This window comes from Bactrocera neohumeralis, chromosome 5 (genome assembly GCF_024586455.1).
Source record: "Bactrocera neohumeralis isolate Rockhampton chromosome 5, APGP_CSIRO_Bneo_wtdbg2-racon-allhic-juicebox.fasta_v2, whole genome shotgun sequence".
NCBI classification, from domain to species: Eukaryota; Metazoa; Arthropoda; class Insecta; order Diptera; family Tephritidae; genus Bactrocera; species Bactrocera neohumeralis.
Window position 1 is genome coordinate 63,618,507 of NC_065922.1, and position 26,183 is coordinate 63,644,689.

Here is a 26,183-nt window from a genome sequence, read left to right on the forward strand (position 1 = left end):
TAAGTAGCTTATTTTTGTATATATTTTGCATTGCTTGCGTTTTCATATTTGTAATAGCTGGCAACTCTGTTTTAAAATATGCATTAGATAAGTATTTTCACAATAACTTTTGTTTGTCGCCCAAATTTTTTGTTTATATTTTTTTTCTTTCAGTTTTGAAAATTTACAATTTTTTTTTTAAATAAATAAAAAAAATATAAAAAAAAATCGGCCCACTCCGGAATTAGCAGGGATAGTTGTCAAATTAATTGAAGTTTTTTTCAAGAAAAAAAAATAAAAAATGGCGAACTTCCAAAAAAATTTATTTAAAAAGAAAATTGTCAAATTTTAAAAATGAAAAAAATAAAAAAATATAAAAAAATCGGCCCACTCCGGAATTAGCAGGGATAGTTGTCAAATTAATTGAAGTTTTTTTTGAGAAAAAAAAAAAATAAAAAATGGCGAACTTCCAAAAAAAAAAAAAAATGACGATTTTGCTTAAAAAAACGGATTATTTTATATAATTGATCGTGTTAAATTTTTTTCGTGTATATTTTCGAAAAGTTCATTCAAAAGCAAAAATTTAAAAAAAAAGGTCCCCAAAAGTCAATTTCTACAAAAGTTATGGCTATTTGAAAATTAAAAAGCCATTTTTTTGAAAAATTCATAACTTTTTTGAAGTTGGACAAAAAATGTTGAAAAAATTCTCAAAAATGTTTTTCAAAGGGTAGAAAAGGATGGATAAGTTTCAGCAAAATCTAAAGGGGTCGGGTTCAAAAGTGGTCGATTTGGTATGGAATACCCCAATATATAATTACAACAATTTTTCCATATGCGAAAAACCATTTTTTCGCATAACATTCAAAATCATCTAAACCCATGTGTGTATGTCTGTCTCTATAAAGCCTTGAGGCTGCAACGCACCCGTTTTTCAATTCAAGCGCGGCGCCAATTCATGTGAATCCAGTTCCGATAAAATTACGAAAAATAAATAAATAAACACAGCCTTTCAAAAATCGAAAGGCAAGCGCCTTGTGACAGGTATTCCAGAAAACGTTTCGCTTGCGGCATTATTAATGCGCCAAGAGGCGCTGCTTCAGCTCAAAATTAACATCAATGTTATTACCGGTGTTATGTAATGCCATCTGTTTATTGCGTTTATTTCTGGATTGCGCAAACAGGTATTTTGTTTTTATAATCGCTTTAACGCCGCTGTTGCGATTTTCGATATTTTTTAATTATAAAATCCAAAGCAGCTTAGCAACATTTAATTTACTGTTATTAGATTATAGGAATTTTAATATTTTGGCTAATATATTTCAAAAAAGTCTAACGGGGCTTTTTATATGTACATGTATATAAGTAAAACTTTATGCATAAAATTTGTTAAAATAAATTTTCTTTGTTGTCTACCGACCGGTTTATTGTTAGCATAAAGTTTGATACCACTGATAACACAGCACGCCAATCGTTTCTGGTATATTATAGAATCAAACGAAACTCAACCAATTTCGAAATTTCTTGGCGAACTTTGGATGCTATACCACCGAGATTTTATCCCAATTTATTTTCGAGGCGCAATCTTCAGTACTAGTAAAATCTGAAAGTCGCTTTTCAAGACATGTTATTGACACGCTTATACACTTTTACTCCAGTTTTTATACCCATTTCAGAAAAAATGTGAAATTCAGAAAAATGTTCTCTATTTCCATGAATGTATTCAAAAAAATTCCAAAATAAATGCATGAATAACTACTTTATAGATATATCGACGCCAGCGCCATCTAATGAGTTGATATATCAAGAGCATATCGTCACCTAAAATGCAAAATAACGTATCATCAGAAAATTCGAAATTGAGTATCTTATTGATTACGATTCACTACTTCAAATTACATTCATAATATGACATTTGTCCAACATTTTCAGGTTCTGCGCTCAAATATAAACCAGTTTTAACCAATATTAATTTTTTTTTTCACTCTTGTTCCATTTTATTTCGTGTTTCATTCACGCCACTGTAAATTTTCGAAAATGTTGTTACGTTATTTTGCATTTTAGGTGACGATATAGGCATTGCCAAATGGTGCTCGAAAAGTGTGTCAAACTACTTCAAAAACAAATGGTTTTGAAAAATTCGATTATCGAAGAATTGAAGTCGGTATAATATTTATAAATTAGTATCTGTATAAAATTTAGATTACGTTTTTATGCAAATTTATTTTATTAAAAAAAGGAACTATTCTCAGACTACCTTATGTCTAGGGCTTTTAATATCGTAAAAACTATCTTTTTCTGAAATTTGTATGAGAAATTGACATAATTAGACCATGGTCTGAAGCGATTAAATGTCTACAGCTGATCACTTACTACTGTGCGCAAAAAATAGTAAGTTTTTTCAATTTAAATTTCGTGCGAAAACCCATTCGTCGAAATTTTTTATTTCTGGATTGGTATGACTCTCAGTGATATCTGTGCCAAATGTTATTTCAAAATAGTAATATACGCTTGTCTTTCTGAAGTACGAAGAGTGAAATTATTCAACAAAGAAGTTCCATTAAATTTTGTGCTGGAAATAAAATTTCTGGTGTCGAAACGTTCAGACTGTTAATAATTTAAAAAAAGTCTTACTATTTTTTGCTCACAGATAAATTGATTCATTTACATAATTAATTTGCTAATTTACTAAATTAAGGATCAGCCTGATTTGCAGTCGAGGAAGGAACAAAGGACAGAAAATACAAAAGTCGATATAAAAGTCATTCATAAATACGAGGGCTGCTATATATATTCTGGCCTAGGGCAACACTAAGTATTGCCAGGTGCAATCTGACATTTCCATTGGAAAGTTTGACATTTTTTAGCATAACATCACTCAGAACGTTTTGTCATTTAATCGTGAATTGTTTTATTTACATGGAATTAAAAAATTCATCTCGGCCAAAAAATGGAATTAACTCGTGAACATTTTCGTGCGATCATTTTTACAGGGAATTAAAAAATTCATCTCGGCCAAAAAATGGAATTAACTCGTGAACATTTTCGTGCGATCATTTTTCACAACTTTCGACGTGGATTATCACGAAAAGAGTGCATCGATGAACTAAAATCTTTGTATGGCTATGAAGCACCATCCTATAGCACTGTGAAAAACTGGTACAACGAATTCAATCGTGGCCGACGCTCGCTCAAAGACGAATTCCGTGAAGGTCGTACAAAAACAGCCGTTGTGCCAGAAAACATCGATGCCGTACGTGAACTGATAATGCAAGACCGTCATGTAACAAACCTTCAGATAGAGGCATGCCTATGCATTTCCCCCACCAGCATACATTCGATATTGCATGAACACCTGGCCGTAAAAAAGGTTTGTTCTCGTTGGATCCCGCACAATTTGACAATCGCTCAAAAAAAGGCTCGTGTGGATTGGTGTAAAGAAATGCTGAAAAAATACGATCGCGGTGCTTCAAAAGACGTTTATAAGATCGTCACAGATGACGAATCATGGATCTAAGCGAATGAGACCGAAACAAAACAGCAACGACAAAAAAAAAACATTTTCGTTGATAAATATGCCTATTTACATTATTAGGCCAGAAATATATATAGCAACCTACGTAAAGATTTAATTCAATTAACGAATAAGAAATTTTGGTTTTGATCTGAATTTTCCCATCCTATCCCACAAGAAATTGAACGCAATCTAAGACAGCTAATATCTCCGCATTTAATGCTAATGCATTGAAACTCCAATTTAAATTAAATATTTTCTTATGACGATTACCATATTGAAACAAATTATTGAGTATGACATCAGCCAACATTGCCAATAAATAGGCTACTCCACTTATCCATAAATAATGCAGTAATAAGCCCACCTGTAATACGTAATAAATTTTTATAAGCTATTTAAGCGCATTAAAGTGAAGGGAGTTAGTATTAAGCAAAGTGCAGTTACGCATTTATAACAACAAAAGCAATGCACAATAATCGGTGCAGTCGTGGTTTGCTAACGTCAAAACCAGCTGTCATCGGCAATCACTAAAATTACCCAAATTCGCTGGTATGGGGACACTTGTCGATGCCATAATTTGGTTGACAACAAAAACATTCAACTGCAAATTGATAGTTGTACTTAAAGGCAAGCTTGTTCACAGACAGATTTGAACGTACCCTGTAGTGAAAGGCACTGGTGCAAAAATGGTTGGTCTCTAATGCATTAGGTACCGTTACTAATGCGTGTTTACACGCACGTCCATAAAAGTATGCGATGAGTTTAACTCAGTGTTGGCCTAAAAGGTGTCAAAGAATACTCCCCGCTGCGTACTTTCTATAACTATGTTTGTGTGAAGTGGCAAAGAGATCGCTATTAGAGCTAGTACCGTTCGGCGCCACAGTCGGTATAAACGCATGAAAAACAAACTGTTTCGAATTTGGCAAAATAGTTGTAAATAAGGCTTCGACTTGTTCGAAAATTAAAAAAAAAAATCAAAATACTACAACTAATGGTTGTTTATGTTGATCCAGTTCAAAAGGTTACTCATTGCGGTGACCATAACTAATTGTTGGAGGTTTATTTAAAATCAATTGGACCGACAAAAAAATAGTTTTATTAATAGATCTAAAGACAAACAAAATTGCGGCCTACGGAAATTTTTTTCCAGATTTTGCGGAATTAGTCAACAGTTAATTGTTTAAAAAATTGAAATAAAAAAAAATTATTCATCACTCATCATTCATTTTCAAAAAGCTGTGTAAATTTCATGGAAATCTGCCGAGCGGTTTTCGAACTACAGTGGTCGCCAGTTCCAAAACAAAAATGGTTTTAAGGAGAACACGCTTGAAGTTTTAGGAAACGTTTCAGAGTGTTCCTAACCTTTGGCTACTTATCAAATAACTCGACAATTATTTTTTGGACTTACTTCAAATTTTTGCAGAATATTTAAAAAATGCAAAAATTCTGAGTTCCCTAACCTGTTAAGAGTTTCTGAAATGTTTTATATATGTGACCTGGTCTACGGAAAGGGGGCTTAGGTGTCAAAAAAAAAGGAGAACAATTAATGAGATAACGAGAAACTGACGATTATTTTTAACAGCTTTTTCTAGAAAACTAGTTTTCGCACGTTAGCTCCCTTTTCGTAGACCAGGTCACATATATTAAATAAAAAGAGTTCTTTTAACTCAAGAACCACTGGACTAATTTTAATGATCCTGTGATGTCTGCTTGAGTTCTTTTTGCACATTGAAAAGCAGAATGGCTATGCAAGTATGGCAAAACTATACTCAGAACCACATATATCGAAACTTATTCGAATCTAAATGTAAAGAAAGGTATAAGAAGAAAGGTAAATTCGTCTAAAAGTTTGGTCTCAATTATATCTTTGTTAGGCGGTTCAAGTAAAATGGGAAATTATTCAAAAATTATGAAATATTATATTATCAAACACTAATTTTGTTACTACAATTTAAGAATAAAGATTAAAATGCAGCCCTTTAACAGGGAGCTGGGTAGTGAGATATATTCTGAGTTGTGAAAAAACGCGCGTATATTTTTAAAATTATTTTATTATTATTTATTATTTTCAACACAACAATTTTCGAAATATCAAACCATTTATACGTTATCTACTCGTTTCAAAACAACAATTTCGAAACAAAAATCCATAGAAATTATCTATTCGTTTGCCTGCAGCATTCCATCGGCAATGGCTGAAATACAATGAAATGCGGCACACTGCCAATTTCGCGCTGCTGCCATGCGTCGTTGCATGCTGTTGTAGTTGCGAAATGCGTAATTGGTACAAGCACTTACGCACTTAAAGCTGCATTTTGCCGGCATATTGCGTAATTTGCCACAATAAGGCAGTAACACGCTAGCTATGGGCTGTTCTGTCGCGCTGAGCGCCGCAGGTACCAGCTGACACTTGTTAAAGAATTCGTTGAAATAGGCGTTGATAAAAGTGAGCACAATTAAGGTGGCAATCATATTTTTTGCCGTGTTTTATGCTACGAATATAGTTCAGCGCGTTGGCCTCGAGCGCTGAATTTTATTATGCTTATAATTAAAATATTTTTTATGGCATTTTTATAGTGTTTATCAAATTAACGTAAAATTTGGAGTAATAACAAATATAACTTTTAAACAGAGTTATTGTTGAACTAATATTTATTTATGGAAGTAGCAACATAGCTCTTACTAATGGGGTATTCCATACCAAATCGACCACTTTTGAACCCGACCCCTTTAGATTTTGCTGAAACTTATCCATCCTTTTCTACCCTTTGAAAAACATTTTTGAGAATTTTTTCAAAATTTTTTGTCCAACTTCAAAAAAGTTATGAATTAAAAAAAAAAATGGCTTTTTTATTTTCAAATAGCCATAACTTTTGTAGAAATTGACTTTTGGGGACCTTTTTTTTAAAATTTTTGTTTTTGAATGAACTTTTCGAAAAAATACACGAAAAAAGTTTAACACGATCAATTATATAAAATAATCGGTTTTTTTAAGTAAAGTCGTCATTTTTTTTTGAAAGTTCGCCATTTTTTTTTTTGTTTTTCCTCAAAAAAAAAACTTCAATTAATTTGACAACTGTCCCTGCTAATCCCAGAGTGGGCCGACTTTTTTTATATTTTTTTTATTTTTTTCAGTTTTGAAAATTTGACAAATTTTTTTTTAAATACATTTTTTTGGAAGTTTGCCATTTTTTTTATTTTTTTTTCTGAAAAACAAACTTCAATTAATTTGACAACTATCCCTGCTAATCCCGGAGTGGGCCGATTTTTTTTTATATATGATATTTTTTTATATCAAAAATGAAAAAAATAATATGGAATACCCCATATGTATATTAGATATTGGTCTAACTGCCATTTTTAATATCTATTGAACTTAAGTCGTTTCGACTTAAAATTTAAATATTGTGTACCACCCCTATAGCATCTATACAATCATAGAAGTAAGCTCAACTACTTAGCTTACTTACAATTCTGGCATTTTCCAGCATTCCTTCCTTATACAACGGATTGTTAACGGCTAGTTTTCAATTAGAAGTATACAAATTCTATACTAGATCAGAGTACAATGAAATTCCGCATTACGGAAAGTCGTCACAGTCGAGCATTTCCATAATTGGACAAATTTCATGAACACAATGTTTTCAATATTACTTTCAAACAAAATCAGTGCGTATAACCGGACATGAGTACGTTCCAATGACTGGACACGCACACTATTTAGTTAATATTTCGATCAAGTTATCTCTGATAAGCGGAGATCATTTCATAAAATTTGTCAAGAGAATTGTGTTTAATTCATATTAGGTTGTCAAAAAAGTCTTGCGGTATTTTCGCTAGTTGGCGCTGAAAGCGCGTAGTTCTAGTTTTATTCGTCGCATCGGGTCATGCTATACCTTTTTGGAAAGCTCATTTCACACGCTAACACATGTTTGATTGATTGTCGTTTCTTTTAAGTCGTTCGTGAGTTATAGCGTCGCAAACAAGGAGCAAAATAAAGAGAAACCGCGGCATATTTTTACTACTACGATAAAGGCAAAAATGCATCTCAATCCGCCAATAAAATTTGTGCAGTTTATGAACCCGATACAGTTTCCATTTCCACCGCACAACGATGGTTTCAACTTTTGCGTTCTGGTGTAGAGGTGGTCGAAGATGCGCCACGCTCCGGAAGGCCTGTCGTCGAAAATTGCGATAAAATCGCTGAATTGGTCGAAAGAGACCGGCACAGTAGCAGCCGTAGCATCGGTCAAGAGCTGGGCATGAGTCATCAAAAATTCATTTCAATTTCAAAAAAAAAAAAATCAATTAAAATACCGCAAGACTTTTTTCCCGTTTTTTTAAATTCCTATTAATTTTTTTTTTATTATTTTGAGACAGTTTTCTTTAAGAACAATACGTAAAATTAACACAGCAAAAAATTGCCGCGCGCTGGGTTTATCTGGCTCACGGTGGCTCAAGAGAAACTAATGCGATAATTTTCCTCATTCACTCCTGACCGCTATTGGCTCGCATTTGTTAGTTCAACAGAAATATAGTTCTGAATTGTAGCTCCTAACATTAAGAATAAATTTTAAACAGTTGTTTTTACCACGCCCCTATATACGAACAGCTCTCTCAGCAGGACGAAAGCAGTGCGACGCTGAGTGTCCGATTATTAGAAATTTCACTACGTAAATGCTTTTAAATTGGTATAACTCAATTAGTTGATTTTTTGACTAACTTAGACTCATTAGCAAAGCAAATGGGTCTGGTAGTAAACGAGGGCAAGACGAAATATCTCCTGTCATCAAACAAACAGTCGTCGCACTCGCGACTTGGCTCTCACGTCACTGTTGACAGTCATAACTTTGAAGTTGTAGATAATTTCGTCTATCTTGGAACCAGCGTAAACACCACCAACAATGTCAGCCTAGAAATCCAACACAGGCTTGCTCTTCCAACAGGTGCTACTTCGGACTGAGTAGACAATTGAAAAGTAAAGTCCTCTCTCGACGAACAAAAACCAAACTCTATAAGTCGCTCATAATTCCCGTCCTGCTATATGGTGCAGAGGCTTGGACGATGACATCAACCGATGAGTCCACGTTACGAGTTTTCGAGAGAAAGGTTCTGCGAAAGATTTTTGGTCCTTTGCGCATTGGCCACGGCGAATATCGCATTCGATGGAACGATGAGCTGTACGAGATATACGACGACATTGACATAGTTCAGCGAATTAAAAGACAGAGGTTACGCTGGCTAGGTCATTAACGAAAACACTCCAGCTCTGAAAGTATTCGACGTAGTACCCGCCGGGGGAAGCAGAGGAAGAGGAAGACCTCCACTCCGTTGGAAGGACCAGGTGGAGAAGGACCTGGCTACGCTTGGAATATCCAGTTGGCGCCACGTAGCGAAAAGAAGAAACGGCTGGCGTGCTGTTGTTAACTCGGCTATAATCGCGACGCCAATTAAGAAGAAGAAGACTCATTATATTAGTTATAATATATGTTTTAATGGTGTTTTTTAGACATTTGGTTTTCAAGAAGAAAAAACGCATATAATTTAATGTTTTGTCAATAATTTAGCTTTATTGTAGAGGTAAATGTTTGCAATTATGTTCGAAAACACTCCGGGAAAGTGACCGCCGCAGCTGGCTCGAATTAATTGCAGCCGAGAGGCGAAATTTTCGACTACTTTTGCAGTAATTGAAGCTGTAAGTCAGTAATATCATACCAATTATTCGCTTCCAACGAGTCAATCGTCTCGGAGTTATTTGCGTGGACAAGCGGCTTTACACAACCCGACAATAAATAGCCCAGCGGTATTAAATAGCACGATCTTGAAGAACATGTCACACGCCCCTCATCAAAAGTCTCCTTCAATAAACTGACTGTTTCGTTGGCTGTATGGCATGTAGCCTTTTGTTAGAACCAAAGCTCGTCCGCAACAACATTACCCAATTCAGCAAATAATCATGGCCTTATAGCGTTCCTCCTTGACTTTTACAATAGACCGACTTCATTTTTGAAGAAATATGGACAATGACTCTCTCTGCTCAAAGAACACACCCAACGGTGACCTTCTCTCTCTGTAAGACGTCTCAGAGGATGCGCATTACACACTAGAGTACAAGTGGTGCGAAATCGATTCAAGGTTGATCGAACTACCGACTCTATTGAGACGCAGCGCGTGATCCGTCGCGCGAGCCGAACCATTAGTTTTGGATTATTTGCACGATCTGCAAACGTTGTTCCGTAGTAAGTCTGTTCATTAAGAAATGGTAAACCAAAACTCCGAAAAAAGTATTGCCTCATTGAAAACAACACGCCTAAGAATGCCTGTTATATAGTTTTCCATTTCTAATCGTAAGTTTAAAAATATTTATGAGCGGAAATTCAGTTTTGTTATTGCTTGCAACTCTTTTAGATACCGTTAAGAATATATACATATGTGTTATGCGATTTGTAATAAGAAACCACAACACAAAAGAGCGTAGACAATATTGCAACAGCAGAGGTTCTTGCGATATTTGTTCTGCTTCAGATTGTGTAAATAATTTGATTTCATTGCAACCATTGCCATTTTTGCCACAAGCAACACTGACCACCTTGTTGGCAACAAAACATTGTTGTTGTGATCTTATCATGGCAAAGGCATATAAAAATGGTTGAGATTTTTGGTTTCCACACTGCGTTGTAACTGCTGCCTTTTGGTGTACATATCTACAACAAACAGCTGTCGGAATCTAGTGCCTTTTGAAGAATTTATAGCGCACCAACAACGTTCGGATTTGAGTTTAGTGTACTAAAAATACCAGGTTACTGCAATTCTGAACTTGCTGCGGTTGTACGTAAGTGGCTGTATATATATGTATACATACCTACATATGTGTATATACTTATGTATAAGAATAACAGACATTGGTATTTTTCAATAAATTATACTTGAAGAGATTTTATATCTAAGCCTAGTAGACGTAATTACGACACATTTTTTGTAGAAGAAAAACATTTTTTCATTCAAGAACAGCTTTTCGTGTGAAATTTGATAGTGGATAACCGATAGTTAATATAATAACCTAAAATAATACAATATAAACATTAATAAAATGTTGAATTAATAAATATTCACTGTTCGATGACCCTAACTGACCTTCAACTTATCCAAAATCGTTAACAAACCACCTACATTAATTACTTTGTGAATTATTTCTAAATATATTAAATAATTGTAAATAATTGCCCGATAAGTACTCACAAAAAACACACGAAAATATAACGGAAATCGAAATAAGTTACTAAACCAATGTAATTAGTAAACAGTGAGCGTAATAAGGTGAACAAATTATGGTTATGTGGGTCCACACCAAAATGGCAATTGGGAATACTTTGCAGCCAACCATAATTGGCGCAGTGTGTTGTAGCAGTGAAATTGAAAATTATGCATTAAAACAAAATAAAAGCGTAAAAAATTGTATTTTTACACACATATTTACTAACGCATAAATATATATTAATAGAAATCAGAAAAAATGCGAAAAGGGAAAAAACGCAAGTTTACGAATATTGCCGATTGACGTAGGGGAATAATTTGAAGCCACTGTGTGGGTTACGTGGAATTTGATGGTGTTCAACAAGCTGACCAAATGAGTCAAAGACAGGTTTCTTGTGGTCGCGTAACCAGCCGGATTCAAATGAGCAAAACAAAAACGTTGTATAAAATATGAAGCTAATATGCAGAAAACTTTATATAGTATATACATTAGTGATTCAAAAAAAAATTTTTTTTTCCAATTGGTACTCGCAAAAAATAGGTTCCTGGACACCTCTAATGGAAATGCCTCTAAAAAAATCTATTCATAATAATTTTTTTTCATTGAGTTATAAAATTCATAAGAAATCCAAAAAATTTTTCCAAAAAAATATCCTTTGTCAAATTTCAACCGTAATAATATCTTTTAAATATTTTGGAGCATTCAATTACAAAACCTTTAATCAAGATATTTTTTCAAGTCGTTGGAAGCGAGATATAAATTTTTCTATCTGATAATAAGACTTAAAAAATAGAACAAAAAAAAATAATAAGAAAAAAATAGAAAAACGCAAACAAATATTGCCGATTGATACAATTTAAAACTCATGGGAGTGGAATTTGATGGTCTTAAATGAGTCAAAGACAGGTTTTTTGGTCGCGTAACCAGCCGGATTCAAATGAGCAAAACAAAAACGGTGTATAAAATATTAATATGAAAAACTTTATATAGTATATACATATGTATATTATATGCATGCATGTATGTATATATATTATGCAAATATGTATATTTGTAACCTTTTTTTGTTTATTTTTTAATTACTACAAATAGCCTGCGTTGGCGTTCATTGCGTATTTAAGCAGCAATTTGGCCAGAATCGAATTACATCCACGAGAATGTCTCAACTAAGTTATTGCTCATTTATGTATGTATATGTGTGGATATATTTGTACATATAGAAATACGTGCGTCAAAAAAAGCAGTCACTTTTGTATCTCTATGTACCTTTTTACCTAACGTACAATCACCAACCACATAGAGTAAAATCAGGCAGATGTTCGAAACTCCTGATATTAATTATATGGGGGTTAGGTCAGGTTTTCGCCTACCTTAGGCACAAAGATACACTGTTATGAGTAAAACATGGTTTGTAATTTTCATTGAGATAAGTCAAATATTGACCGCTATATACAGCATCAAGTCAGCTGGAAGTTCGAAAATCTTTATATTAGATACTAGAGGACCCGCCCACGTTTTACTGTGGCTGATACATAGGTAGTACCACTAATAGTATTAGTCTAATACCATCTATATGATTTCTATTAGTTAAATTATAAATATTAGTTAAGGAATAATCGCATTTTTGGTGAAGCAACTTGTGTTAGTTTACAAAAAAATGAATCAAAAAGCATTTCGTGCGTTAAGAAAGAATTGGTTTTTGGGGTAAAAATACTATTGAATTTGGGCTGTGCATCAGTGAAATCAATCGAGTCCAATCGATTGTTAGCCTAGTGGACTGCATATTAAAAAACGGTTCTCAAACGTGGAAAGGCAAAAAAATCGGCTGGCAAGGACAAAAAAATCTGGTGGCATCAGTCTTTTTGGGACGCCTGTGGTATATTATTCATCGAATGATAAATGAGCCAGTTTTAATTCATTGCACTGTGTATTTGATTGTAGTTCTCGTCTACCATTCCCAATATTTAGCAATTTTATTATTTTTCAGGAAGCATCAGTTTGAAATTGTACGCATATATGTATGTACTTCATCGTTCCCGTTTAAATATTGCATTGCTCTGTGCAATGACTCGAAAAGATTTCTGTATATCTCAAATTGCCGCTATTTTTTATGCCAGATCTTTTGCAATTTTAAATTGCCTGTCAAGATACCCCCTCCAATAGTTAGCAGGTATGAAAAAAATGTTATAGCTACCCATAGATGTATTGAATCACCCAATTTATTACTTAAGAACGAACAACTCTGTCCACATTATGAAAACTTGTCTACAGATGTCGCCTTTTACTTTGGCATCGTGTTGTTTATTGCACGTTTACGCCAATTTAAGGTTTGAATATTGGATACTGCGTTGGTAGCGCAATCTATCGGATCCAATGTAAAACATTCCAAAATTAAATGAAATGAAAAATTAATTTAAAAAAACATTTTCCAGTGGACCAAATTGTGAATCTAAACCATCCTCGAATCTCCTTGAACACACACAAAAAATTTCATCAAAATCGGTCAGCCGTTTAGGAGCAGTTCACTTACAAACACACGGTCAGAAGATTTATATATATAAAGATATGGAGACTCCGAGAAGTATTGACCCGATTCAACCCATTTTCACTACACAGAAATACTATTGTCAAGAAAGGTTTCCGTCTGAATCTGAAAATCAACTATAAATACTGAGGCCACATATTCGGTACCTACGGGCTTGAACAATTTTGTTTAAATTTGGACAATTTTTGGTCATAAGGTGGCATAGTTAAAGAAACTATTACTGCAAAGGCTTAGCGCGTTATAGTAATTGTTTCCTGATTTGTGTACCAGAAGGCGAATAAATAAAATGAATTTTAAGAATGTGTTATGTGGGAAGTAAGCGTAGCTGAAGACTGATTTCGCCCATTTTCACAGTGTGACATAAAAATGTCAAAGGACTGTCCATACCACGTTTGGTTTAAATCGGTTTGGCATGTCTCGAGATATGCGGTGCCATACTAATCGTCCAATTCGACCCGACCCCATTTAAGCCCCCTAATACTACAGTATTAGTAAAATTTAGTGTCTCTGGCGTATTTAGTTATAGATTTATTGCGCTTATAGTAGTTTTTAATAGTACCGTTATATAGAGAGTGAGCGAGGTATCTTCCGATTTCTTCCAATTTCACACTTTCGGAAGAGCTCTTATAATATTTGCGCTCGGCGCATTTGGTTGTTGTAACTTTAGCGGTTTAGGATATACATATGTACGTACATTAAACTTATTAGAAGGTGACACGCTCACTTTTTCAAAACTTTTCGCGCACGGGCGCCCCTTGCTATAACCTGATCCAAATTATACTTTTGTATCTTAATTTAGTGCTTAGTTATGTTTTATATATTTTCGGTTTTTGTGGGCGTGGCAGTTGTACGATTACGCCCATCTACGAACTCGTACACTTTTTTAGCCAAGTAAAAAGAAGCTTATCTTTTTCGTCTTTCATACTGTAAGACACGAAATCGCGGGGAATAATGCAATGTTGAACTTTTTTTCAAGAAGTGGTATCATATTAGTTTATTCATAATCCTGTATATGTATGTATTTATAGATCTACATGTAGATTAAAGTAAGTCATTTCACTTTCACAGTCACTTTCTTAATCTTGGATCACTTCATCATTTAATTAAGTGGAATACATTGAATTTCTCACAAAACTAATTTATAAATTATCGTTGAAGAAAGCTGTTTGATATCCATTCTAACATAATACTTTATTTAAAACTTTCAGAACTTTGAAAAAAAAGACAAATTCACTGATTGTTAGTTATATACTATCATTTTTAGACGTTTCGATACAATTTATATATCTTAAAACTCGTTTATATGAATTGTCATGATAAGTCAGTACCAATACCGGCAGATCTGACACATTTCTAAAATAGCTAAACGGTTCCAAATTAGATTTTCACTGCACTAGTTGTTGATTTTCCTACAGAGTAATCACACATACACATACACTTGTACAAATTGTGGGCTACAAATATGCAGTATGCACCAATAAATCCACAAGCAACATTTTTCTTCAATGAAACATAGCCCGTAAAAAACAACAAATTGGCATACATAAATATATTTTCGTTATTTATTAACCGTAACTGAGCGGTTTACATGCTCGTCGGCTTATGTAATGGCTGAGTAATAAAAAAGCAAAAACAAACATAGTATAAGAAATCAAAAGTAATAGCGTCCGACAATAAGTTCATTGATTACCCATCATCGCGGCACTAGTGCCGTTGCGGCTGACTGGCTATTGGCATTGTTGCTGTATCTCTTATGCCACACTTTGTTCGAAATTAGCTTTGTGTTTTGGGCTATTTTATTTCGTTCATTTCGTATTTCTTGTTTCGCCTGATATTGGTCATTGTTGGCCATGATGCCAAACCATTGGCACACATGCTTGCTGTGCTTTGTGTTTATACCCCTGAACAGCGTGTACATATTAAGTTTGCGATGCGGTTTGTAACAAACAGAAGGAAACGTCGGATACTCTAAAAAATATATAACTATAGCATATAGCTGTCAAAAAAACTGACCGATCGAAATCAAGTGCTTGTAAGGAAAACTCTTTCATTTTACGAGGTATCTTCATGAAATTTGGCAAGAGTTATTGTCCAAGGCAATTATACAATATATGAAGCAATTGTTTATCGGATAACAACAGCATATACAAGGTCTGTCGCAAAAGAAACAGAACTTTTTAAATATAACTGTTTCTGGTGGCGCCACCTATTGGTGGGTATATGAAATAAAAAGTTTGATCTCTTGTTGACATTTCGTAAAAATTTTAAGACAATTGGATAACTACAATCGATGTTATCGATCAAACAGTGACAGCAGCTTTTGGTCATCGGTGGTAAAATGCAAAGAGCAAATATTAAATTTTGTTTTAAACTTGGGAAAACGTTTACTGAAACATTTCAAATGATGAAAAAAGTTTATGGTGATCAGTGCCTATCCCATAGTAATGTGCATGAGTGGTTTAAGCGATTCCAAGAAGGTCGTGAGGACCTCTGTGACGATCAGAAGTCGGTCGTCTACAGAAGTCAAAAATAAAGACAATGGTGATTTGTTTTTACGATTCCGAGGGTATTGTACACCGAGAGTTCGTCCCACCTGGCCAAACGGTTAAAGCTGTGTTTTACCTTGGTGTTCTGAAGCGTCTTTTGTCACGCATTCGTCGTGCTCGACCACAATACCGTGAGGCAGGGTCCTGGCGCCTGTTGCACGATAATGCGCCGTGTCATCGGTCGACGCTGGTCACTGATTTTTTGACAAAAAACTCCATATTAACCATTAATCACTCACCCTACTCACCTGATCTGGCACCCTGTGATTTTTACCTATTTGGAAAACTTCATTTGCCCATGAAAGGACACTGGTTTCAGGACATTTCAGCTATTCAAAAGGCGACGACCGATATTCTCAAGAGCATTCCGAAAAATGACCTTAAACACTCATTTGAAATGCTAATTGACCGGGCTAAACGCTGTATCGAAGCACAAGGAAACTACTTTGAATAAAAAAAAAATAACTTTTGAAAAATATTAATTTTTTGTTGTTTTTTTAACAGTCCTGTTTCTTTTGCGACAGACCTTGTATCTGCCATACAAACTGAACAATCGGAATGAAGTTCTTTTACGGAATCTTTAGTATTTGTAAAGGTTATTATAGCTTAAGAGCAACCGGAGTCAAAGTTTTTTCTTGTTTTTTTTTTATTTTTAATTTATTTTTAATTTCGCTATTTAATCCTCTTAATACTTTACAGAAAAAACTATTAAATTATCATTTGTAATTTTCGTAAAGTAAAGTAATTTTTATTGCAACATACACCTTATTATGATGGTGCATTAAAGTCCGAAATACCGTCCGCCCTCTTCTTCGCCTGCTGCGTCAACTACACTCGCGTACAACGTGATTATTTATTGCATAATTTATTAGTTAGTTGAGTTTTTACTTAATTACCTGTTTATTTGTCTCTAATAAAAATTATGTTTTAATAAATACTCTTAATAACTCTCAGTATCCTGACTTAATAATCGGAAGATGTTACAACTTTAATATGCTCAATTTGAAGAATAATCTTAAATTTATGGCAACCGTAGTGAAAGGTGGCGGTGCTATCTTCATAGAGTTTGCTAGTTTGAAAATAGCTTCTTTGGTTAGGTTTTCATATTTCAAATAATAGTAATCTTGCGGCTGCTTACTGGCTTAAAAAATATTTTGTATCCAATAAAATAAATAATATAAAGAGGTAATTTTCTTTGGAAAGGAATCGATCAATTCAGATATAATAATCGTCATAGTTTAAGGTAGTAGTCTGGTAACTTATGCCTATTTTCATGACTTCTTTGGAGGGTGGTTTTTTATATTATTACTATTATTATAGTCACTCGAAGTTGGAACCTCAAAAAAAAATGCACGTGGGTGGCACGGGTGATTTTGGCTCTTGATTTTATCTGAAATCAAATATTCTTGATTATTCTTAATCTATAGACATGTCATTCTGGTCGGAACTACTGAAGTTGAATTTGAAGGGTAAATAACAAAATGGCGGACTTTGTAAAATAAAAAGTTAGGGATGAAAAAATTCTCGTTAGTACCGACGAGAACTACAAGTGTGTAAAACAGCCTGTTGAAATTTGAAAGCAATCGATTTAGTAGAAAAAAAGTTAGGACCCGGGCCGACCAGAAAAACAATGTTTTGAGAAAAAAGCGTGTAAAGTTCAACAACCTTGCAAGTTGGACTCCGAGGCGCTCTAGGAAACTCGTTATAACTCCCAAAATATTTCAAATTTCTGTCTGAAATTTTCACAATATGTTCTCAAGACATTGTACTTTCAAATTAAGTAAAAAAAAAATCGATTTTTTGAACCCAAGTTACCAAACTACTACCTTAAATATGTTTTTTTTTTTTTAATCGTTATATATCTGACCCGGTGGCTTTTAGAAAAAAGTATTGAAAATTTTATTACGGAAAGTAAAGTCATACAATTCACCGCTGAAAATCATGGAAAAAATGTTGACCTTCATCATATTTTTTTATACCCTGAAAAGGGTATATTAAGTATTCCACGATGAAACACCCAGAAGGAAGCTTCGGAGACCCTATAAAGTATATATATAAATGATCAGTATGTTGTGCTGAGTCGATTTAGCCATGTCCGTCTGTCCGTCTGTATATATACGAACTAGTCCCTCAGTTTTAAGATATCGTTCTGAAATTTTTCAAACGTCATTTTCTCTTCAAAAAGCTGCTTAATTGTCGGAACTGCCGATATCGGACTACTATAACATACAATCACTGCCATACAAACTGAACGATTGGAATCAAGTTCTTGTACGGAAAACTTTCACATTTGACAATGTATCTTCAAAAAAGTTGGCACAAGTCATTTTCTAAGATAATAATGTAATATACGAAGAAATTGTTAAGATCGGCTTACTATAGCATATAGCTGATATACAAACTGAATAATCGGAATCAAATGCTTGCATGGGAAACTTCCTCATTTGACGATATATCTTCACGAAATTTGGTATAAGTTATTGTTCATAGAAATAATGTAATATCGGAAGAAATTGTTCAGATCGGCTTACTTTAGCATATAGTGCCATACAAATCGAACGATCGGAATCAAGAGCTTGTATGGAAAACTTTCGCATTTGACGTGGAATCTTCATGAAATTTGACATGGATTACTGCTTAAGGTAATAATATAATCTCCGAAAAATTGTTCAGATCGAATTACTATAGCTTATAGCTTCCATACAACTGAACACATAGTTACTAAAAGAATCGCACCTGTGAAGCGTATATTAGCTTCGATGCAGCCGAAGTTAACGTTTTTTCTTGTTTTAATTCTTATTTTATTCTTCACTATCTATGCCGCCCTCCCCTAAGTAATTCCACTTGGCCCCTATTTACTTGTGCCAACGGTTTTTCCAATCGTCGAAACAGTTGTTAAAGTAAATTTCCGGAATAGCCTTCAATGCGCGTTGCGATTCACGTTTGATGTCTCCAAACGGTTTCCCCGGAGCGGCCGATTGAGTTTGCTAAATAGCCAGATGTCACACGGAGCTAAAGCAAGCGAATACGGTGGTTGCGGCACAATATTGGTTGAAAATTTGGCGAAAAACTCACGAAGGATCACCGTAGCATGTGTCCGCCCATCATCGAGGTGTAAAATCGAAAAGTTGTCGGTCCATAATTCCGGTCTCATTTTACGAATAGCTTCACGCAAACGACGCATAACACTCAAATAATATTCTTTGTTGACAATTAGGTCGGTCGGAAGTACTTCGGACTGCACCATACCTGGATAATCGAAGACAACTGTCAAAACCTTTTATTTTTTACCTGTTTTGACGTGGTTTTTTCGGTTTCCGCTCACCTTTGCCACGATATTTGGCCGACTGATCGTCTGTTTCCGGGTCATAAGCATAGATCCAGAACTCATCGTCAGTACTGACAACACATTTCGACGTTGTTTTTCGAAAATTGTGTGGTTTTGGAACTAATCGCCTTTTTCCTTTTCTTAGACCCAAATGATATTTCAAAATGGTTTTCACTGGTCTTTCCGTTATTCCGACGATGCCATTAAGATCTCTGACTGTTAATCATCGATTATCAAGCACCAATTCCTTTATTTCATTGATGTGTTGATCAGCAGTTGATGTTGGTGACCGTCCTGGACATGGTTCGTCGTCAACGCGTTCTCGAACCTCTTTAAATAATTTGTTGTAATCAAAAACACTTGCTCCCGACAAACAATTATCACCGAAGGCCTTTTTTTACCCCTTATAAAACTTTCTTATATAAAAGGTGTAGAAATGCTCTGGAAAATATATCAAAATAATTACATAAATAGGCGCAACTTTCTAAATGTCAACTAAACAAATAACGCAATATGTGTTAAACAGACAACTAATACAAAGACACTCTCACTAAATTACTAAATCAAAATTAATAAAATGCTAATAAATTGATAAATGAAGCAGTAATCCATTGTAGTATTGAGAAACACTTCCCTTTATTTTGATTGTTGCATTTTCACCGAATTTCCGATCACTCCGCATTGACTCGATGAATGGCGAACGGGTGAGTGGCGCGTTTTATGCTACGCTCATATGTTACCACACAGATAAACAGTTATAAACACGAAAGGGCGTGCATATATTATTAATTTAAGTGGTTTATAAAATTATGTAAGTTTTCTTCTTCACTTTTGCTGTTTTATCTTGTTAATACTAGTTATAAAACAGCTGCCGAAGAGCGGCCAATGTTGGCCAAACCGCACGACCTTGATTAGTCGCGCTGCAGCGTGGAGGCGCCTCTGCTTAATTGCGTTGTTGTGCCTTTTGTGTGGCGTTTTCTTTGTGCATATTAATCAAGGTACAACGTTTGCTGTCCAATGGGATGAGCAGTGAATGAATGAATCGCCAGTCTCCAGTCTTTTGTGTCTGCGCTTACGCTTGCGAATTGCGGTCATAGTGTCAATGTTAATCAGCAATTTATGCAAATGAGTGTAAACTTTAATTATATTTTAGTTAAGGAAGATGAATAGGAACAGCCAACTGCTTGTGGTTTACACATTTTGTGCATTCTTTGAGTAAATTGAGTTGAAACAATGTTTTGGGTACACATTTTTATGCGAGAGGTGTGACAAACATTGTTTACTGCTAATTGGTTGCATATTTGCACTTTTGCGTGTTATACCCTACACATTTAATTTTACTTTTTTTTAATTGACGGTCATTTAATTTATAGAAAATACATAATTATCATCTTAAGAGCAAAGTTCTATTAATTTCAATTTTTAAAAAGTTGGCATAAAATAATGACAAATTTAAATAATTTTTTTTTTTTTATTAAATTAATTTATTTATAAGAGTAAAAACACTGCATCATTGAGTAAAGTTCCGACTTGACTTGACAAAAATTTGAAAAGGGGAAATTGGAAAATAATGGCTTTTTGTTCCAACCGAAGCTCCTTGCGTTGACAACAAAAATTTCTTTTAGTAAGGTAATCTATTACACAGCCCGACAAAATTAAAAAAAAATTTTGCTCTTTGAATTTATCAACTGATTCTAGTTAATTTGGGTGCGCTGAATTCAAATCTGTAATCAGTTTGTCTCTATCAGCTCTAGTTTTTATGATATAGCTTTTTTATTTTTTTTTTCAGTTCATAAGTTAAGTGGAGGGTATAATATAATTATCTAATGTCTAATGTCTAATGTTTTGCTTAAATTAACACAATAACAGCCTCAGGAAATTTTCTCCAGATTTTCGAGATCCCTTCATCGTGTTTTAAAAAGCTTAAAAACATGAAAATTGTGTAAATTTAATTGAGATCTAGCAAGCGGGTTTCAAGCTATCTTGGTCACCAGTTCGAAAGGCACCGTTTTAAGAAAATCGCATTTGAAGTCTTACGAGAACCTTCCCGAACGTTCAAGCACACTTTGCTTATTATCGAATAATTCGAATATTATTTGTCATATTTACTTAAAAATTCCAGATAATATTTATATTATATAAAACTTTGAGATAATGCAAAAAGCATGATTTTTGGTTTGAATTTTACTACCCTTACCCTTTAATGAAACACTTTGATTGTTTTTTGACCAATTTGTCACTACTTTTAACTTCTCTTGCTTATCTAACCGTTTTCATATATAACTGTTTTTAGTAGTTGGCAACTCTGTGTATAGATTATTTAATCTATTGAAAGTACATATACAAGGTCTGTCACAAAAGAAACAGAACTTTTTAAATATAACTGTTTCTGGTGGCGCCACCTATTGGTGGGTGTATGAAATAAAATAAAAAGTTTGATCTCTTGTTGATATTTCGTAAAAATTTTAAGACAAATGGGTAACTACAATCGATGTCATCGATCAAAAAGTGACAGCAGCTTTTAGTCATCGGTCGTAAAATGCATTTTGAACAAAGAGCAAATAATAAATTTTGTTTTAAACTTGGGAAAACGTTTACTGAAACATTTCAAATGATGAAAAAAGTTTATGGTGATCAGTGCCTATCCCGTAGTAATGTGCATGAGTGGTTTAAGCGATTCCAAAAAGGTCGTGAGGACCTCTGTGACGATCAGAAGTCGGTCGTCATCAGAAGTCAAAAATAAAGACAATGCTGATTTGTTTTTACGATTCCGAGGGTATTGTACACCGAGAGTTCGTCCCACCTGGCCAAACGATTAAAGCTGTGTTCTACCTTGGTGTTCTGAAGCGTCTTTTGTGACGCATTCGTCGTGCTCGACCACAATACCGTGAGGCAGGGTCCTGGCGCCTGTTGCACGATAATGCGCCGTGTCATCGGTCGACGCTTGTCACTGATTTTTTGACAAAAAACTCCATATTAACCATTAATCACTCACCCTACTCACCTAATCTGGCACCCTGTGATTTTTACCTATTTGGAAAACTTCATTTGCCCATGAAAGGACACTGATTTCAGGACATTTCAGCTATCCAAAAGGCGACGACCGATATTCTCAAGAGCATTCCGAAAAATGACCTTAAACACTCATTTGAAATGCTAATTAACCGGGCTAAACGCTGTATCGAAGCACAAGGAAACTACTTTGAATAAAAAAATATAACTTTTGAAAAATATTAATTTTTTGTTGTTTTTTTTAACAGTCCTGTTTCTTTTGCGACAGACCTTGTGCAGTTATTTATAAGATTTTTCAAATCATATTCTAAATTGAAAGTAAAAAACATGTATTTGCAGAGTTAGACTAGAAGTGCTTGAATAAAATGACAAAATACCAAGTTCATAGAATGGGTAAAATAGTAAGAACTCGACCAAAAATATGATGATACCTAAAACATCCAGGATATTAAAAGCAATTACAGTTCCGAGCAATCCACTTTAGTAGCAGTATACTATTGCAGTAGTTATCTAATAAACTTTTCCCATATTTCAGTTTTCAAAAGTAATTGAAGTCTCTCTAATTGCATTAGAACAAAAATCGCCTATTGTTCTTTTAACAAGACAAGTAACCCTTTTTTGCTGCCAATAAGGCACTGCTGAGCTTGTCAACGCCACTTATTAATTCCAGCGTAGTTAACCACTGCAGAAAGGCTTTAAACTGACTGGTTTGTCAACTCCACTTGACCTTTATTTGGATTCCTGGCCACAGGCACATTTTCGCTAACGCTCTTTGCCCAATATATTCAGTCAGTTGCTGAAAATGTCACCCAAAACCCAACTACCCAACCTATCACTACCCTTTTCTCAACAAAATAATATAAAGACTAGAAAAAACTGAAGCTATAATATCGCTCACAAATACATAATATTCGTTACAAGAACTTAAGTTTGAAGTTTGTATGTCAACTATAAGCTACAACGACTCGAACTGAACAATTACTTTGAAGATTTTACCATTTCTTGAGCAGTAACCCATGCCAAATTTGCTGAAGATAACTCGTCAAATGAAAGAGCTTTCGATACAATTAGTTAATTCCGCGCATTCAGCGGCAGTTAACTTTTACAGTAGTCAGATCGTCTGACATCATTCGGATATCGGTAAGCAACTTCTTACCAGTTGTAGTTAAAAATTAGAAGTTTTCAATCAAACTCATTCCATTGCCCTAGAGGTCGACGACACGAGACTCACTCATGTCGAGTAATACCCCAGTTAAATAATTATACTTGTATACGCTAAGTCATTTATTTAGCTACAAAAATGCGAGTTGCACGCACAAAAGTGAGCGCTTGAGCGTTGTCACTCTTATGAAACATTTATTTCGCCAATTGCATTCCTCCTAAAAGGCACGGACGCTGACGATGCAACTGTCGCATAAGCGATTGCGTTGCGTTAGTTACGTAATCGTGCACATGGAGGTACATGCACACCGGCACACACATACTAGGTTCATGACAATAATAATAATAACGTTGCTTTGCCCCAGTTTCGGCTGCAATTTGTGAGTGCCTGCCTGTTGGTAATCACCCTGTATAAATTAAACAGTGGTTTTTATGCAGCATCTCTTTTATCACAAATATGCTATGTTTCGATATTTTTTTAAATTTATTTTAAAGTACAAAATGTGTGAAAATAATCATAAATTCAGGACCAATTCACTTTTGCTCGATATGACAAAAAGGAGTTTTGCCTTAACTATGGCCTTGAGACGGCCAAAAAACGAATCGCAAGCTGCCCGAATGTGGCTTGTCGGTATTTTGGCCCACTCACGGACAGTGGCTTTCTTCAGCATCTCGAGACTGGTGTATTTTTTACTTCGGACTTTGCTCTCCAAAATGGCCCAGAGAGAATAATCCATTGGATTCGCATCTGGTGAATTCGAGAGCCATTGGGTGGTCGGAATGAAGTTCGGAACGTTGTTTTTCAGCCAATCTTGGTTCACTCGTATGAAAAGTCGGTGAAGTAAGCCCTAACGTTTTGAGAGTTTACGAATTGCTCAATTGGAAAAATTTTTTCGTCAGAAAACACAATGTTCGGAATTTGACCGCTTTCGGCCCGAAGCAACTGCTTCGCACTCTCAAGTCTTACTTGTTGCTGCTTCGGTGTGAGATCATGGGCGTTTTGGAACTTGTAAGGCTTGACCTTGAGCTCATTTTTCAATATGCGTCGGATGCTGCGGTCGGATATTTTCAGTTCTTTAGCCATTTGATTGGCACTTCGCCGTGGATTTTGCTCAAGTCGCTTCTTCACTTTCAGAACCATCTCACGTGACGTTGCAGTCTTTTGATGACCACCTCCATGGCGTTTTGCGATGCTATCAGTATCATTGTAACGAGTGATGGTGCGATAAACAAAAACTTTATTCACATTAAGGTGTTTGAGCTCACGAACAATTGCTGGCTGTGATTTTCCAGCTAAATATAAAGCAATCACACTATTACGTTTGAATTCCATCGCTGATCATTTTTTTTTGCGTTCACTTTTGGCAAAACGCTTTTGTACACTTGTGAACAATATTCCGAACTGTCATTCAGCAAATTTATAAACAGCTGATTCCAGTGCGACAGCTGCGCGAACGGTCTGAAGTTGGTTACACTTCGAGTGCCAGACCCTGTACATATGTAGCTACTGTTGTAGCGGTATAATATACCGGAATATGCTATTTGTTCTCTTAGCAGCAATTATTATAAAAAAAAGTTTGAGTTTAAAATTTAACGGATCTTAGTTTTGAATCCACTAACTATCTTACAATAATCATGACCCAAAAGAGTACCATAAAATACTGCTATCATATAAAACTATTGTTTTAAAATTGTCCTTTTTTTGCTTTGAAAATTCCTTATTTCTGTCCAACTAAAATTTCTCTGTTTGTTTCTTTTATTTATTTCGTGTTTTATTTGGTATTCAGTATTGATAATTGATAATAGTTTTCGCCAGGTATTCCGAACTAAAGTAAAAATTTTGTATTGAAATTATGTTTTTAATATTAAAACTTTTAATTTCCAGAAAGAAAATTATTGATTTATTCTTCTTTTTATATTTTTCAGCTTCCGCGAGGAGCGGTTTGGCAAACCCTCTTCCTACTATGTGCAGTGCTCTTTATAAATGGTAAGTAAAATATTTCTTTATAAATTTGCTTTTACAAGAACATACATACATACTTATGTCCACGGTTCATGCAAATTCCAATAATTATATGGGTTGTCAAAAAAGTCTTGCGGTATTTTTATTGAATTTTTTTTTTATTGAAATGGAAATGAATTTTTGATGACTCATGCCCAGCTCTTGACCGATGCTACGGCTGCTACTATGCCGGTCTCTTTCGACCAATTCAGCGATTTTATCGCAATTTTCGACGACAGGCCTTCCGGAGCGTGGCGCATCTTCGACCACCTCTACACCAGAACGAAAACGTTGAAACCATTGTTGTGCGGTGGAAATGGAAACTGTATCGGGTCCATAAACTGCACAAATTTTATTGGCGGCTTGAGATGCATTTTTGCCTTTATCGTAGTAGTACTGTAAAATATGCCGTATTTTCTCTTTATTTTGCTCCATGTTTGCGACGCTATAACTCACGAACGACTTAAAAGAAACGACAATCAATCAAACACGTGTTAGCGCGTGAAATGAGCTTTCCAAAAAGGTATAGCATGACCCGATGCGACGAATAAAACTAGAACTACGCGCTTTCAGCGCCAACTAGCGAAAATACCGCAAGACTTTTTTGACAACCTAAATATTAATTGAGTTCAACAGCCGTCTATTTTTCTAGCTTCAATTGTATCAAATCAAAGAACTTGTAACATTAGTTCCCAATACTAACTTGTTTCTTTCCCACAATATATTTTTTACTATTCATATTAGACTACAGTATTTGGTATTCTCTCGAACCTCGGCTTGCAATTACAATTTAGAAATTAGAATTTAGAAACAAGAAATGTGTTTGTTGTTAAAAATAAAT

The 26,183-nt window shown here is 34.7% G+C and overlaps 2 protein-coding genes across 2 annotated transcripts in view; one reads left to right on the forward strand and one right to left on the reverse strand.

Annotated features, from left to right (window-relative positions):
- The window catches only part of LOC126759340 (uncharacterized), a 134,416-nt gene that overhangs the window by 52,495 nt on the left and 55,738 nt on the right, over positions 1-26,183 (forward strand). The window contains exon 3 of the mRNA XM_050474074.1: positions 25,267-25,327. Within this exon, the coding sequence (XP_050330031.1) occupies positions 25,267-25,327 (61 nt within the window). The remainder of the gene's footprint in view (positions 1-25,266; positions 25,328-26,183) is intronic.
- Positions 25,450-26,183, reverse strand: part of LOC126759164 (frizzled-3) — a 485,412-nt gene continuing 484,678 nt past the window's right edge. Inside the window, exon 4 of the transcript XR_007666974.1 lies at positions 25,450-25,612. The gene's annotated coding sequence lies outside the window, so the exon portion shown is untranslated. The remainder of the gene's footprint in view (positions 25,613-26,183) is intronic.